Source organism: Platalea leucorodia, assembly GCF_965183815.1.
Source record: "Platalea leucorodia genome assembly, chromosome: 9".
NCBI lineage: Eukaryota > Metazoa > Chordata > Aves > Pelecaniformes > Threskiornithidae > Platalea > Platalea leucorodia.
Genome location: NC_138831.1, coordinates 34,380,913 through 34,398,249, shown reverse-complemented (window position 1 = coordinate 34,398,249; position 17,337 = coordinate 34,380,913). Strand labels below are relative to the sequence as shown.

At 37.5% G+C, this 17,337-nt stretch overlaps 1 protein-coding gene across 1 annotated transcript in view; it reads left to right on the top strand.

Annotated features, from left to right (window-relative positions):
• The window catches only part of ENTREP2 (endosomal transmembrane epsin interactor 2), a gene marked incomplete at its 3' end in the record, with an annotated part of 59,068 nt that overhangs the window by 6,553 nt on the left and 35,178 nt on the right, over nucleotides 1-17,337 (top strand). Inside the window, exon 2 of the mRNA XM_082322699.1 lies at nucleotides 5,119-5,250. Coding sequence (XP_082178825.1) covers nucleotides 5,119-5,250 — 132 coding nt within the window. The remainder of the gene's footprint in view (nucleotides 1-5,118; nucleotides 5,251-17,337) is intronic.

Sequence of the window (17,337 nt, the reverse complement as noted above, 5' to 3'; positions counted from 1 at the left end):
GGTTTATCTCTGTATTGAAAGACTGCTTATAATTTATTTTTCAGTTGTACAGCTGAAATTGTCCTGTGGTTATAGCAGCATATAAAGGAAGACTCCTTTTTCCCTGCATTATGGTTAGCTGGAATAGACAAAGCAAGGAAAAGCAAAGCAAGTGCAGGTTCACATAGAAATGAATGGCATAGCCCAGTTCCAGAACTGAGCTTTCTTTCTATTCCATTTTGTGCTGGAGCTACGTTAAATTCTGTGCATATTGGAAAAATACTTTAAAATTCCAGGAAAATATATGTACTACTTTGTTGTTCTTATTCACTTATCAGTTTTTTTCTCTTGATATTTCCCTACCACTCAACTTTATTCCTTACTGGATCCTCCTGCTCTTTCTCTTTGTGGAAGCTGCTATAATTGACTAAAGTTCCTTCCCATAAACATATCAGTGAGGCTTTCTTGCACTTCACTGCCTTGTTTTCAACTTTTGAACTTTTATATTCTGTTTTGAAATTTTGTACTGCTGTTTTTATGTTCCCTATAAAAAACCCTGAAGGTTGATTTAGAAGAAAAAGTAAAATCTATTACTACTTTTACGGGAAGTTTTACATTTGTAATAGGGAAAGGGTAGAATGCAAAGTAACACTGTTACTTCATCCCTGACTTACCCTTTTTGGTGAGAATGTGTGCACACTCAGCAGTAATTTCTTCTTCATTAAGACTCCTTTAATACCTAGACAGAATTTGTTGAATTGATACAGATGAAAAAAGTCTGGTCTGCACACATTTTTGTTACTTTATTGTAACATAGGGGCCTGTGTGTGTGTGTGTGTGTGTGTATGTATTTTTAATAAGTTTGAAGTTCTCTATGTTCTTTGTTGTTGGAGGATTCTTTACTTTTTTGATCCTCTGCTGCATAGAAGTCAGATTTTAATGGTTTTTATCACTTTTGAAGTAACAGTACTGCTTTTTGGCAAGATGAAATAAACTTAAAAGACAATTTATGCATGTAGGCAGCTCAGGCTGATGTTTGAAATCTTAAATACTGCTTGAATGAGGGTGTGCTGTGCAACTGTCATAAATGTGAAAGTACACAAACTATACTGTGATTATCGACTATGCTTACTAGCATGAGTAAGAATCACAAAGTGGAACTCGCATATATACAGGAAAACTGATGGTGGGGAGTATGTGCAGGGGGTGAAGTGAATGATGCTTTATTCTTAAACTCTGCCAACCAAAAAGAGATTTAAACACAGCAGAGAGAGAAGGAAGAACACATTTTTTGAGGCACTGCTGATGCAGTTGTGTTTGAGGCTGGCAAACACCAGCCCTGCAGCTGGAAGGAGTAATGCCAACTCCTTCTCCCTGTACCAGTGTAGCTCTGTTGTTTGTGCCGCTGTCTGGAAGCCACAAAGTGAATGGCATTTGAGGTCTGATCTGGACTAAAAATGAACCACTCCCACACAAAATAAGAAAAGTTAGTTTTGACAGTGTTTAGGTTGCAGGATAGCTGTATGAATTCTTGATCCTGTCTGCACAAGTGTGAGACAGCAGTAGGACGGGGATGAGCATTCTGGAGCATGAGGGCTCAAAATTGCTTTCAGTTGCTGTATTGTTGAAAGGACGAATGCAATGACATGCTCAGCCTTTTGTACTGGTCTCCATTACAAAAACAGAAGTTAGCAAAGATGTCGCTTCACAGACATTGAAGGAAAAATTGCTAAAAGCTCTCCAAAAATGTATGTCTAAGATTAAAATAGAGTTTCGTTTTGCAGCCTGGTGGCAAATCTTAGGTGGTTTTGAATGTGCTATGATTTTTAAGATGTCCCTATGTTTTGCAGGAACTTTCATGTAAACGATTCTCTTATGTTTTTGTTTTATTTTGTTTTGGTTTTTTTAAGAATTGAGTTGAAGGGAGAGTTACTGGGCAGTACGAAGTTATGGAACATCTTTCAGAATGAATCGAGAATCTTTCATAGACAGGGAATCTTGACCAAGAAAGTATTTCTCTTTCTAGCCTTATTTCTGTGACACCTGTTCATTACATGAGATAAAAGGAGACTTGGGATATTAGAACTGTCAAATACATCCCATCATGAGCCGGTGACTATCTTTCATTGAACGGGGGCAGCATGAATCAGAGTAAATGATCTTGCAGTAGACAGCTTTGTCTGAAGTCCATTTTCCTCACTATAAAAAGTTTTTAGCAGCTGAAGACTATTGATTTGCTCTATGCCTGGTGCTGGTATAGCAGGTGTGCTGTAGCATTCTGGCCACTGAATTTGACACAGCTCTACATTCAAAGTGTGAGTTTCTAAATTCCTCTGTAGCATTTATCTAACAGTTGACACCATTTCCAAAGGGGTTCAGGAGCAAGACCTCCCCAGTGGCATTTAGTGCTTTGTATTTTCCATTGATCTCAAGAGCTGAGGTTATCTGATCATAAACCGTGTAGTTGGGTTTTGCTCAGATCTTTCACTTTTTAAAGGAATGTATTAAAAGATTACAGGAATTGAAAAAACCCACTGTCTGAAATTGTTAAAGCAGCTTTGTGAATTAAATTGTATGCTAATTAGAAATAAACAACACAATAAAGGTGCTCAAACTATATTTTTTTTTTCTTTATTTCTTTTACAGTGTCTATGGCTTAGGGTATGACCAAGTCTCTGTGAGTTGCCATAGACAATTATTTCCAGTGCTGCCTTTGAGTATATGGGAAATGGTATAATTTACATACCCAGATTTTTTTAAAGCCTTTTTACAAATTATACTGCCTAGAGGGCAATCTGTCGCAGGAATTGAAGCCCACTGAGATAGCATTCTGCCCTGAGCATGTGTCGTGGTTTGACCCCAGCTGGCAGCTAAGCACCACGCAGCTGCTCGCTCACTCCCCCCAAGTGGGATGGGGGAGAGAATCAGAAGGGTAAAAGGGAGAAAAATCGTGGGTTGAGATAAAGACAGTTTAATAAGTAAAGCAAAAGCCACGCATGCAAGCAAAGTAAAACAAAGAATTCATTCGCTACTTCCCATCGGCAGGCAGGTGTTCAGCCATCTCCAGGAAAGCAGGGCTCCATCAAGTGTAACGATTACCTGGGAAGACCAACACCATCCTTCCGAACGTCCCCCCCTTCCTCCTCCTTCCCCCAGCTTTATATGCTGAGCATGACATCATGTGGTGTGGAATAGCCCTTTGGTCAGTTGGGGTCAGCTGTCCCGGCTGTGCCCCCTCCCAGCTTCTTGGGGTGGGGTGGGGTGAGAAGCAGAAAAGGCCTTGACCCTGTGTAAGCGCTGCTCAGCAATAACTAAAGCATCCCTGTGCTATCAACACTGTTTCCAGCACAAATCCAAACCAGCCCCATACTAGCTACTGTGAAGAAAACTAACTCTACCCCAGCCCAAACCAGCACAGCATGCCTTCATCACTGTATATGGCAAGCATTCATTCATCTGCATCTCATCTGGTAAAGTTTATTATGTATTTTTAATGGACTCTGATTTCTGCTCTTCCAACTGCTGTTCTGGTCACCAGCATGTGAGCAGAGTACTAGATAAGCCTGATAGAGGTGACACTAAAAAAAACCCCATATATTTAAATATGTAGCTATTAAGATTATATGAACAGTTTAAACATTCTTCAAGGTCTTAAGCAGTAAGAAAATATTCTGTTGAAATGATTCTACGTATAAGGCTGTGTGAGGTAATTCTACAAGGAATGCTGCTCTGTGTTCCGGAAATTGGCATCATCCTAGGGAGAATTTGAATTAAAAATAGTAAATGCATATTTCATTAGGAAATTTTTTGCAGATTTGTGTCTGGAAATATTTTTTTTTTTAAAGAGTTAAGTAACATGGTGATTCGGATCTCTCACCACCCAGCCACTATGCTTCCATCTTTACTTGGAGGAATACCGGACTGATTGAGTATGCCTGAATGGTATATTGAATCTTTTATTCTTTACATGAAAAGCCATGGAAGTTTCTCATGAGTGTCATTCTTACTACTGATTATTGGACTATAGAAACCTGGGATCTGGTATGTTTAAACTCATAGTTCAAGGAACTCTGATGTGATAATAATTACTTTTCTCAATACTGACCCAGATTGAATTGCAACTAGTGACCTAGAGAAGTAAGGTATTGTATCCCATTGTTAGCGCCGTAAATAACCTGCAAAAATGGGAATGGAGAAAGCATAGAAATACCCAATTGAGAAAATTTAAAGCAATGACAGTTCATATTAACAGACTAGGTAAAAACATGTGTGGCATTACATTTTGGCTTAAAAAAAGTCTTTTTGGAAGGAAGCAGAAAAATAAACATTGCTATGTTTTTTGTTTCTGGGTTTGTTTTTGTTTGTTTGTTTTTAATGAGGAAGTCAGAATCAGCGTAATAAATATTTTCATTGAGCTGAATGGGGTTATTTTAGAATCACTCATAGATACCTTAACTTTAATTTACTTTTTGCGAATGATCGGGGTTCAGTGTTCTTAGCAAGGCATGCTTTAATGCAAGTCTTTGAAGAATTGAATACATAGTGCTTTTTAAAATGTGAAAACATAGAATGCTTATTGTATTCAAGACAAACTGAACATAGGAAAATAGAGAGCAAACCTTCTCCAAAGTAAAAATATATATGAGATGACTTGTACCTCTTACTTCCTCCACTTTTTCTTCATGCTGTGTTCTCTTTTCTCAAGTATATGTCATGGTTTCTCTTGTAATTATTTTTCCATGTATGTGTAAACGTAAGTTACGTTTGCGATCATGACTGCTTCATGTATTTTCTGACTTTTTTCCTATTATTCTTTGTCTTTCCCCCTTGGGTATCATTTGATGTTTATTCAGTTGAGTAACTCTGGTTTCATCTGCCCCTGTAAAGCAAATTTTTTTCAGAGAGAGGCATAAAAGGTAACACCCTTCCTTGGTATTGTATCCTTTTTCTGTATTTTACCTGGGTTTATAGCTTGTATTAGCCGATGGAAGATATTCTGCTTCAGGGGATTCTGCATAGAGATTTTAATTTTGCGTATAGTAGTCATTACTGTCATAATAAGTGTAAATATAATTTTTGGGAAGTGTATTTCTGTTGATTTATACTTTCTCTGACCTTTTTTTTTTTTTCCATCCACAGATTAAATTTGACAGTGATGGTGTCTGTGTTTGCTGTGAAATGCAGCATCAAACATCAGGCTGCAGTAACCTGGGAGAAACGCTGAAACTGAACCCTCTGCAGGAGTGCAATGTTGTGAGGCTGACCCTAAAGGTGCGCTATGAGAAGAATTAACAGTTTATTTCAGTTTTAAGTAGCGAGTACTGAACAAGACAGAAGTGTGTGATGAAGGGAGTAGCGGTGTTCTTTGTGTTCGTACACTCTTACATGCAAAAAAAAAGAAAATCTTCATCCAACAGAATTTAGTGCTTCTATGCATGAAAATGGTTTTATGTTACACACTCAATATCTGTATTTGTATAGCTAACTATTTTGTAAGAGGTTATTTAAGAAACAGAAGTTATAATTGGTTATGACTGATGCTGGAAAGTGTAAGGACAGCTATCTTTCATGTTACTGTTCAAGAAAGCTAGAATCAAAGGTGGTGGTTGGTGTTGTTTAGTAATGTTACGGTAGACAGCAAAGAAGCACAAAATATTAGCAGAATGCTGAAGTATTTCATGATGTACTGCTAGCACAAAGTATTAGCGGTATTTCAGATGGGAGTTACTTTGGGAGAGAATAGTAATGTTCTTTCGGGATAATGCCGGAAACATGCTTATAGACTGTTCTGCAATATTATAAGAGATAAGAATCCTGTAACATTTTGTGTTACAACTACCCAGAGAAAAAATTGAGAGCAAATATTAAGAATATTGTATAAGTGAGTTAGATCCCAGTGTAGTTGCCCACATCATTGCTTCACTTCATTGTCACCAAACTAGCAAGACATGGTGTTACATTGGTTTGGAAAACAGTAAGGAATCAATGAAAGAACGGGTCAGAGAAAAGAACCCTAGCCTGAGAGCCAGATATTGATTCATTTTAGGTTTAATTTAATGATCAACAGAACTAACTCTGCATCTGTGGCTCTGAATTTCAAAGTATGTATTTTAATAAAGTTAGTAGAATATAATGGAGTGCAGTAGTGAAATTCAACGTGATAAGGATCTTAGGGATTTATATTATAGTGTGAGGCCTGAAAATGCTGTTATATTGATATTTGAAGCTATATTTTAAAGTTCAGAACAGGTAGAAATCCTGCAAAAGGTATATAATAAATATCTAAATGTTCTTCAGCTTTATTAAGGAAAACAAAAAAAAAAAGAAAAACAACTACTAAGTAGTGAGGATCAGGTAGAAATTAAAACCATTTGATATGGCCCCAAAATTAGGTAAGAGCTCTGTCTCGGGTTTTAATGAAGATGATAAAGGAGACTATGGGAGCAAAAACCTATTAGGTAGCAAGAATTTAGTAGGTGGAAAAGAAGCATAACTTGACATTTCTGGTCAAAAAATAATAGTTAGCTGCTACTCGGAATGCTAAATTCAGGACTGTATTCAGTGGTGCAGTTCCAGTGAAATGTGTTATGAGAAGGTAATGCAGGAAAATAACTTCTCAGAAAGACATTCTTCAAAGTATGACAGATGCAAAAACATGAACCTGTCATACAGAAAAAGCTGACTTGCTGATCCTATAAAAATAAAGATTGAGGGAGCATATGGTTGCTTGTTGTAAATATGTCAGTAAACTTTAATGAGAGAGAAAAGAACTGTTTCTCATTGAGGACATTGTCAGCATATGAAGTGAGTAGAAGCAACATATGCTGGAAATCAGGGTAAGGTTTCTAACAAATACAGCAATAAGAATAGAAGCACAAAATATAATTTCTTCTAAAATGTAACTCATTTATAAAAGGAATTGATGACATCTGCTTGCACTAGCAGAGGACTGGTTTAAACACAGGAGTTCCTATGAGTATATTCTGAGTGCAGCTTTAATTGAGTATGTTCTGAATTTTTCATTTAAGAGAAGGTAGTTAGGAAAATAACTTTTTCAGAAAGTTTCTTAAATCTTTTTCACTTTTAATTCTACGTTTTCTTTCTATATTTTTTTGAGAGCTCTATATTCCTGGCTGTAAATTTAAGAACAGCATCCTGCTAAGCCATAAGAAAAAAAGATTACAGCTCGTTGGGTAAACAACGGACAGTGATAAGGCTCACCTTCTTTAATTGCAATTAACAACTACAATGTGATTTTAAGAGAACAGATATTTTAGTACCAAAAGCTCAATTGTGCACATTGTTTGGGGAGCCAGAAGGAGAGAAAGCGTACAGTACCAGAATTAAGATTATACACCTTTATGTATAACACATTTCACACTCCTTCTCTTTATTGAGGGTGGGTAAAGTCTCATGTTTCCATGAAGTCATCCTTGTGTTTTTGATGGTAGCAACTTTGGGAGCTGCATTGTGAACAGGACAGTTGTGCACGTATTGCCTGTCTGAGCTTGTTCCCAGTCAGTGAAACAGGACACGGAAAAGTAACAGTGGCTACCAGTCTTATGTATGCTAAATTGTGCTGGGATCATGCCTTGCATGATATTCAGTGGGGCTTTTTATAGTTGCTTTGAAAAACGTCTAAAATTTTTTTAATTTGTTTTTGTCGTCTCTGCTCTGATTTGAATTATCTCTTTATGCTCCTTTGTAAGTCAACATTCCTTGCAAACCCTGAATGAACTACCCAAACGTTTTAATGGGGACACAAGAATTACCACTACAATATCTGTGATCACGCATATGTACATATAGAGATATGAGCATTGATTGCAAAAGCTGACTGAATAGGTGATCTGTGAGAAGTTCTAATTCCTGTGATTATTTGAGTAGTGAAATTTCAGCACAAAATTATATGTTACAGTAAAATGGACAAAAATACTCTGCCGTTTCACTGTTGTAAGGGTTGGGGACTCAACCCATTTCAAGGACAGTGAATTAGAGTTTTATTTATTAGATATACTTGTAGTCTTGTCTGCACATCTCCAGCAAAAATAGCAGTCGCATGATGTGACAAACTACCATTAAGATTCTGCAGGTACCCAAGTCTGATCCATCTGCCCTGTTTTACAATGGAGAGATTTTCTGGTCAGTGTTTTTCCCCAGAAGATGCATTTTCTACACAGTTTCCTGCATTAATAGCTCATAAGCTGTCCCTGAAAATAAGATACCTTGCATTCCTCTGGATACTCAGGGTCGATATTCTGTGCTGCTAAGGAATGTCAGTGTCTCAGTATCTTGATTTAAACAGTAACCGCACTTCTAGAACAACTCTATCCTATGTTAGGAAGTTACTTGACTTAATTCAAAACAAATTAAGGTAAAAGTAAATCCTGCCTATTTACAAAATTAGTAAAAAGAGTTAGAAAGGTTTATTAAGAATCAGATGTACAGAAATGAGATGATGACCACAGATGGGATGGACTTAGGGTGAAGTGTCACTAGCATCAACTTAGTCTGCTTTTCCACAGAGCTGCCACCAGAAGGGGCAGTTCTGTATCTGGCTGTTTCCTGCCGCTGAGTTTGTTGGTTTGGATTTAGCCGTCATGTCATCACAGAATGAATCTGCTCCATGAACTGATCTGGTCCAAAACTCCACAGCATCTGCACTGGCGTTTAATGAAAACAATCTGGCACTGAAATCTACACTTTCTTCTGTCACCGAGATCCACCTTTGGGATTACTGAAATTCCAAGTCTTCACCTGCTAGGTAGGGTGCAGCAAAGCGCTATAGCCAAGATGCCAAAAGGAGCATCTGTTTGCCTGTTCCTTCAGAGTCATCTGTTTCAACAGCAAAGTTCACTCTTAGATTGAATTCAGCTGGTGTGAAACTAGGCTTTATATGCTGAACTTCATATCCCATACAAACAATATCAATAAATCATGTAAATCAAAATGAATACTTCAATGAAATATGTTTGCAAGGCTCATGCGTGTACCTCGCTATTCACTCTGGCCAATTGACTGTTAGGTCCAGTTTCATGAATGTTAATGATAATGGATTCAGGTGAACTCTGGTTTAAGGAGATTTTGGGTTTATAATCAAAGATATAAGATGGTTTTACAAATGTAAGAGGGGATACTGTTATACAAGGAAATTTGCCTCAGGACATTCCTTTTAATATTTAATGATTTTTGAGAAAATAATTTTTATGGGATGAAATATTAGAAATCATTTGTCCTCTGCTACTTAAATTTTATGCAGACTTACTTTTGTCTTCTGAACTTAATTGAAGAGGAAAAGATAACGTTATTCTTACAATAAAGAGATAACATTTTACTTACAGTAAAATTCCTAAAAGAAAAATATGAGCTGAAGCATGAAGGTATGGCAAAATGTTTTGTTTTATTGATATATAGACTGCCATACCTTACAATTAATGGAACCTTACAGAACTTGGTATTTTAAAATCCTAAAAGGTCCAACATATCAAATCTCTTGGGTAAAACATAAACAGCTCATTATTTAAATATCTGGAAAACAGTCACTTGACATAAATTGTTTGCCAGAACCAATGGATTTTGTGCAAATTATACTTTGTGACTACTTTATCTTGTGCTTGGAAGCAATTGGATATTTTTTCACTTTCTGAGAAGGACTTCAGTTGAGCTTGTTTTGCTCTTACCTTCTGTCCAAACGAGAGAGGAGTGATTCCAATGCATAAAGTGGAAGTTTATGGCCAAAGATGCCAGAGTTTGTAGACTACTAAGGGAACTGTGAAACAGGACAGGAGCACAAACCTGTTATGAGTACGCTTGAATTCACTGAAGAGCTGAAACTCCACTGGAAAAGTTCTTAGAGGCTCACAAACTGATGAAGATTTAAAAGCAGTGCAATACATAAAACAGCCAATCAATTTAGCCAAGCTGTTATCAGCAGTGTATTACTTTCATAGAAGCATAGAATGCTTTGGGATGGAAGGGACCTTTAAAGGCCATCTAGTCCATCCCCCCTGCAACGGGCAGGGACATCTTCAACTAGATCAGGTTGCTCAGAGCCCCATCCAGCCTGGCCTTGAATGTTTCCAAGGATGGGGCACCTACCACCTCTCTGTGGCCCTCCTCTGGACCCTCTCCAACAGGTCCATGTCCTTCCTGTGCTGAGCACCCCAGAGCTGGACGCAGTACTCCAGGTGGGGTCTCACCAGAGCAGAGCAGAGGGGCAGAATCACCTCCCTTGACCTGCTGGCCACGCTGCTTTTGATGCAGCCCAGGATATGGTTGGCCTTCTGGGCTGCGAGAGCACATTGCCGGCTCATGTCCAGCTTTTTGTCTATCAGTACCCCCCAAGTCCTTCTCGGCAGGGCTGCACTCTTCATCCCCCAGCCTGTACTGTTACCGGGGGTTGCCCAGACCCAGGTGCAGGACCCTGCACTTGGCCTTGTTGAGCCTCATGAGGTTCACACAGGCCTATTTCTCCAGCCTGTCCAGGTCCCTCTGGATGGCGTCCTGTCCCTCAGGCATGTCGACTGCACTGCTCAGCTTGGTGTCATCTGCAAACTTGCTGAGGGTGCACTCGATCCCGCTGTCTATGTCATTGATGAAGATATTGGACAGCACTGGCCCCAGAACGGACCCCTGAGGGACACCACTTGTCACCGATCTCCATCTGGATATCGAGCCATTGACCACTACCCTCTGGATGCGACCATCCAGCCAATTCCTTATCCACTGAACAGTCCGCCCATCAAATCCATATCCTTCCAATTTAGAGAGCAGGATATTGTGGGGGCCTGTGTCAAAAGCCTTGCAGAAGTCCAGATAGACTTTTGTCTTTCTTTCTTGACTGTCTCTCAGTCATCTGATATTGCTGTGCAAGTTGGCTTTTATTCAGGTAAAACCAGAAAAAATGCAAGAGGGTAAATCTTTTTTATACATACACACGCACATATGTATGTAAACAAACACACGCAGACATAGTTATAAAACCATATCATCTCTGGATTACATTGCTGATTATACTTCAGGCAACAACCTACGTCTTTTCCAAGATGAGACCAGTACGAATGAAGATGCCTTTTTTAAACAGTGTTACCTCTGAGTGAGCATAACATGCTGACACAGGAGTCTGCACTGAATGTGTTGGTTTGTAGATGAAATTTTAAGGAACCGAGTTTTTCTTGTAATGTTAATTAAAGTATAAGGACTGAATTTTCCTGACGGCTTTCACCTGTGGAAATTATTCCTTCTTTCTCCGGTCAGAATATCCCAAACTTACCAAAGACATGCATGCAACAAAGCTTATCTTCTTGAGACTGTGTTTTGAGAGGATGAAGTTAGGTATTTAGAAGATTGAATTATTTTGTGATGTATTATTACTGTCTGATATTTGCATGTAAGAGGAGAATGTTATGCTGCTTTGGTTTAGTAATGATCCAGTAGGGTATTTTTAATTACTTTAACAGCTTACACAGCTCAGAATACCTACAGTCATGTATGCTAATTTATGAATTTGCTGTTTAAATAATTGCTTCCTACTTTACTTACAGTGCTTCTGTAGAATGGTTTTGTGACTATACAGGCTAAGGGAAAAGCCGATTCCCCCCTCTATTTTCAGCATAAATATTTGGTTTGGAGCTGCTAAAATTAAAGTACAATATAAATAATAAATGTCTTTTTCAAGTTACTGATTCCATTAATTAGTTTGTAAGCTAGGCATCATTATTAGAGATTTATGTAACTTGGGGTTCTTGCAGTCTTCTGTGTGAATCTTTCCCTTCCTCTCCTTTGAATCCAAATTTATTGTTACTGAGTTTCCCAATGACCAAGTCTACCCATACGTTTAAATTTTTTTCGATTCAGAACATGCTTTCACTTGCAAAAGAGAGGAGGATGACTCCTAACGTGTTCTTTGGAGCTTTGGGAACAGACTTTCCTCAGATTTGCTGTATGACCAAATGCAAAATATTTAATTTTGCTGAATGACTTAACCTAAAAGACTTCATAATTTGCTTAAAATTGGATAAAGCTCAGTGTAGAATAAGTAACTTTCTATCAGATTTTTAAATGCTGGAGTTGTTTCATGTTCCTTAACAGGTAACTGAAAATATTCTCTATGCTCAGAGTGTATTTTCCATACTAAATACCATCAAAAATAGAGTCGTTCAGTGTGGGCTTTGTAGTCTGAATAGTTGAGCTACAGGTATTCCAGAGTTCTAAGTAACAGTTGTATAACAGATGTAGTCTGCTCGTAGTTTTTCTTCCTCGTGAGTGTTTTTGTTCCTAGCTTAGGCAATGAGTAAATATGGTTGTGAACTCCCATGGCTGAAAAGCTGCCTCTTTGAATGACTGGAATCTGTTTATTACATACTTGTCCAGTTATTTTATGGACCCTTAGTCTTTCAGGACACTAACATATCTCCAGTACTAAATTTAATATGGGCACCTGAGTTGATGAGAGATACGCAAACTCGCATCCATCAGAGAAGACCTTTTTGAGGTTGTTTTTCTTAAGTAGCAGTTATGAACTGCTTCCTTAAAAATATAGTGAATATTTTAGACACATATAAAATAGTGTACTGTATTGTACTTTCATACCTTAAATCTATTTTATGAAGCATTGGCTATTTCTCCATTTACAGTTCAATGTGCATTTGAGACTCATATGGTTCAGAATTGATTCTTTGTAAGCAAAGATAGTCTTCCTAGTATTAGAGCAGCTATTTTTTTCTAGTGTTCTTCAGACATACCCAGTTAGAACAACTGAAGTTATAATTTGAGTTAAAAGGATTGTTGTCCTTGAATTCATGAATAGAAGAGATACGCAGACACTAATTTCATGGGTGAAAAAGCTTTACTGCTCATTATCTCTTTTCAGGTTGTAGTATAAGAAATGAAGCACCGTAATTGAAGTCAATCAAGGAGAAAAGAAATCATCTTCACAGGACTGCAGAAGTGAAGCTGGTTTTAGCCCTTGATCAGCGTGGATGTTTAGATCCATGTGTTCAGGGCAACTGATTACAGTGTTCTTTTTACACATCAGCGAGCGTATTTTACTCCTTTTATTGTATATTGACTGAGCTCTCAGTGCAAAGGATTTAAGAGCCTCAAAGACTATGAACCTTTTATTTCCACAGGAAAACAGTCTGTTGAGCCAACAAAATGTGTGTTGTAAAGAAAGTTGCCAGTTCAATATTGTTGCACAGGTTAGAACTCTTAAGAAGGTACTGGGTTTGTGCTGTGTAACTTACTTTTTTGGTAATATGAACATAAGTAACACTTTTCACAAAAAATAATAAATATTTTAAATGTTGTAAATAAATGTGAAGATAGATAAGTAAGTGGGGACAAGAAGCATTGATCTGTTTCCTTCTAGAGCAAAATAGGTTAAAATACAGTTTCCCAGTTCTGTGTAAGCAGCACAGCCGGAAAATCTTCTATATAATATTTGACAGAAAGAATGAATATTTTGTCATAATAGTGCTTCATCTGTGTGGTATGTGTCTGTATTGAATGTTAAATTCCCTGGTTTGATCTTCATGCATGTAACTTAATTGACAGTACAGTTCATCGCTATGGTATGAAGAGGCAAGGGAGTGATTAAGTATTTCCCAAAGTCTGCATTTGAGTTGAGTTGTGAAGGTGTCCAGAGATTCTTGTTTTATTTTGGCTTACTTGATTTTTAATCTGTGTTTAGTGGGGTATGTAAAAGGAATTATGGAATTGCTGCAATAGTGTGGTAAAAGGAGGTGGATTAAGCAAGGCTATCGGTGTTTTTTTCCAAATAGCATATAATTTTATTGGGCTTATACTAAAGTCCTTTGGTGTGATCATCATAACTTGGCTTTGTTTCAAGCCCCTACAAAACAGTAGTTTGTGGTAGGTGGTTACATAGCGAAAGGATGTTTCAGAGAAACTTTCTGTTTTTTGACTTGGTGCTTTATGCATTTGATGAATAAAGTGTGTATGAACAAGATGAAATGCTCTCATTCCCAAGGTTAATGTGTCTTACTGCTTTTTCATAGCTATGAGGTTGGAGATATTGTATATGTGGAAGCAGAGTCCTTTAGGAATTCACCTTATTGCCTGGTTTTGTATGTAGGCTGCTGTCAGTCAGGTAGTACTTCCCTTCCAGACCTAAAATTACACTGAGTTTTTGCTGTTAATGTTGAATACACGTATTATTGCAGCTGGATTGCAGCTGTGGTTGACTAATATGGCTTTTCTACAGCTGCTTCTGGAAGGCAAGCAATAGTAGAGAGAAATTCAGTTAACTTTGTTTTCTAAGATGAAGGAACTCTATGGATATGGCTCACCGTTAGAGCAAATTGGTAGTATTCCAGTTTTGCTTTATGTTTGCTGTGATAGGAGGTACAAATTATGTTTTGAAGGGCAAAATTTCAGAAGGGTGAAAACACTTGCAGTGAACGTTCTTTGCTTATAAAGGACCCAGTTCTGCCACCTCTCCCATCACTAACGGGGGCTCACGCCATTGTCATTTTTTGGTTTGGATTCTGTCTCATTCCAGAGATTTTCTTTGCGTCTGTCGCATAATTGCATGTGCTAACAGCTGTTCTAAATTGCTTTGCTAAATGATTGTTTCTACAGTTGAGTTATCGAAGTGATAAATCGATCACCAATTTTTTCCAGTTTAATACCATCTGACCGCCTCATCACCCAGCAGTTTCGTGGAAAACAAAGAACAAACTGCTATTTCAGTATATTACTGTATGGGGTTTTTTTTTTTTCATATGAAGTTCTCACTGAATATCCTAAAATATTTTTGGAATACAAAATATAAAAAAATTTCAATTAAACATTCAGATATTTTAAAAAGTACTCAGGTTTTGTAATACAGCTTTTATTTTAATGTATTCCATAGGCTTTTGGGCATAGTCTCAGATTTAGAGAATGTGCATTTTTATGTAGTCACTTTTCAGAAAAGTGGCGCACTAGAAAATGTAGGTTGTGTCTTCCTAAGACTCTGCAACAAAAAAGAAATGGATGATGTGTAGCAGTGCTGAGTGCAATTTGCTTTTATTTCATTTTTTGTAATTTATCTTAAATATTACCTGCTGGTAATCTTCATTTTGATAAAATTTGAGAGATAGTCACTTTTGCCAGTGTCTCTTCCCTTCAGTCACTCACCAATCCCCCAAAATCCCTGCCATTTACTTATCTCAGCAGTCACTTGCAAACTGGTGATGGAGAGGGATACAGGAAAGAGGTAAAGATGTGGGAACAGAGTTTCAAGGGTTGAGTATGGAAGGGGAAGGCTCAGCAACCTAAGGCACTGAAGTTTCATAACTGTTTTTCATGTTTTCTGAGCTCACTGGCATAAAAGTGGTGAGGATCCTTGGATATTTGGGAATACAGCTGGGGTTTTGAAGAGGATGGCAGGTACCCTCTTTTCACAATGAATTTTGTATGTAGAAGCCTATGAAATAAGCAAGATATTTGTAAGTTTTCTGTGGGAGAGGAGCTTTATTTATACTATCTTCCTATGCTTTGTCAAACTTCAACTCCTTTCTGGAGGAAGGCTTGTTGGGGGGCGGCTGTTCCTTTCTCCTCCTTCCGTCGCACAGCCAGGAGCTGCTACAACTACCATCGGTAGAAACTAAAATGTAGAATGGAAATACTGAACTACAACATTCAGATAATATTATTAGTAACTTTCACAATCTGAATCTCTTCAACAGTGCAAAGAAGCTCTGGTTCTAAACCGAGAAAATTACTTCCCATTCGCTTTCTTAATAGATAGTGGATATATGTACAGACAACTTAGTAATATTCAACTGAGAGACAACTGTGTTGTCTATTTTTACTGAATTTCAATTTTCATTTCATCTTTATTTCTTAGAGTAAAATAATTAAGTAACTCTGTTTCTCATTTATTCTTACTAGAACATACCCCTTTTAGAAAACATCCCAGATAATGGAATAGTTTTATTTTTGATTGACGTTTCAAATAAAGTTAACTTTTAGTAAGGAGGAGGAGGGTATTGGACATTGTGGTTAACACAGTTTTACAGTCTTGAATATTATTATCAAGGCACATTGCTTACTTTTTGTGATCTTGTGTCTGTGCTAGTAATCTGGATCTGAGAAATACGATTACTCAGACACTCAGTAATGGTTATTCAGGTCTATCATTGTTTCATTAAATTGTTGAATGTATTAAGTTGAATATGTTTTGCTCTCCAGGAAGGAGAAAGCAAGAATTCCATTATGTGACGTTCTGCTATATGTGGAATTACAAATGCAAGATATACAGATGACTTTCTCATATAAGTCCAAATTCTAATGAGAGACTTTTTTTCGTGGTGGGAGAGGGAAAGGTGCACCTCCAACTGCACTCCATTAACAGCTGCTTTCTGATGATTTCAGATTGCACTACTGTCTTCAGTCTCTGTATTCTTCCCCTGAATGAGAAGTTGGCTGATCGATTCCCTGTTACTAGAGGTCCACTTAAGAATCCTTTGCTCATGGATAAGAAAATTGAAAGGATTTCAGTTAACTTTGCTGTGTCCTCCTTGATTAAGAATGCTTCTGCATTCGGTCTTTTGAATTTAAGGCCTTCTTACATGTGGATCATGACAGGAGATTAACCTACTCTAAAATGACGTTCTTTTACTTTGAAAATTACAGAACTTTTTCTAGGCTTGCTTCTTGTTTAGTCTGGTTTTTGCCCTATCGTATAAAGCTGACGCTGGGTTCTTCCCTACAGTATCAATTAAAGTAGGTGGTGTCACCCTGTGGATATCAACTCCACTGAAATGCTATACATCGTCAGTCAAATCAGTTTCTTCCTCATTTCATTTTTTGGTAGAGATGTTTTTAAGAGGAATCTTCTGCTTCTTAGGTGTTCAGTAAGACTTGACTGAGAAATTTAAGTGGAAATACTTTAGTGTAAGTGGTAGTAAGGTAGTGCTCAAGTAGTTTTCTGTGTGTTGTTTGGGGGTTTTTGTTCCTTTTGAATTTCCTTTGGGATACTTGAATATAGTTTCAGAAAGAGCAGCAATTGTCTTCCCAGATTGTGTTTGTAAACTTTACTCCTTGCTATTGTTACAAAGCAATCTGTGACTGTCAATCTAACTGTCAGAACTTTAACATTCTTTTTTCTTTTGAGAGTGTAATTTGTGTGATTTAAATGTTGAACAGGGGTACTTGTCTCCTGAAGGGGAATAGCTTCCGCTAGCTTGTCATCCAAACTTGAATAAAATTTGGGTATCCTCTGTTGGATTAAGAAGAGAAAATATCCTCTGTAAAAGAAAGTTACCTGTGTGAATACTTCTCTTAAAAGCCCAAAGGTATCTGGAAATAGGCATCTAATATTTAACAAATCATGGGTGTAAGCAACTGCTT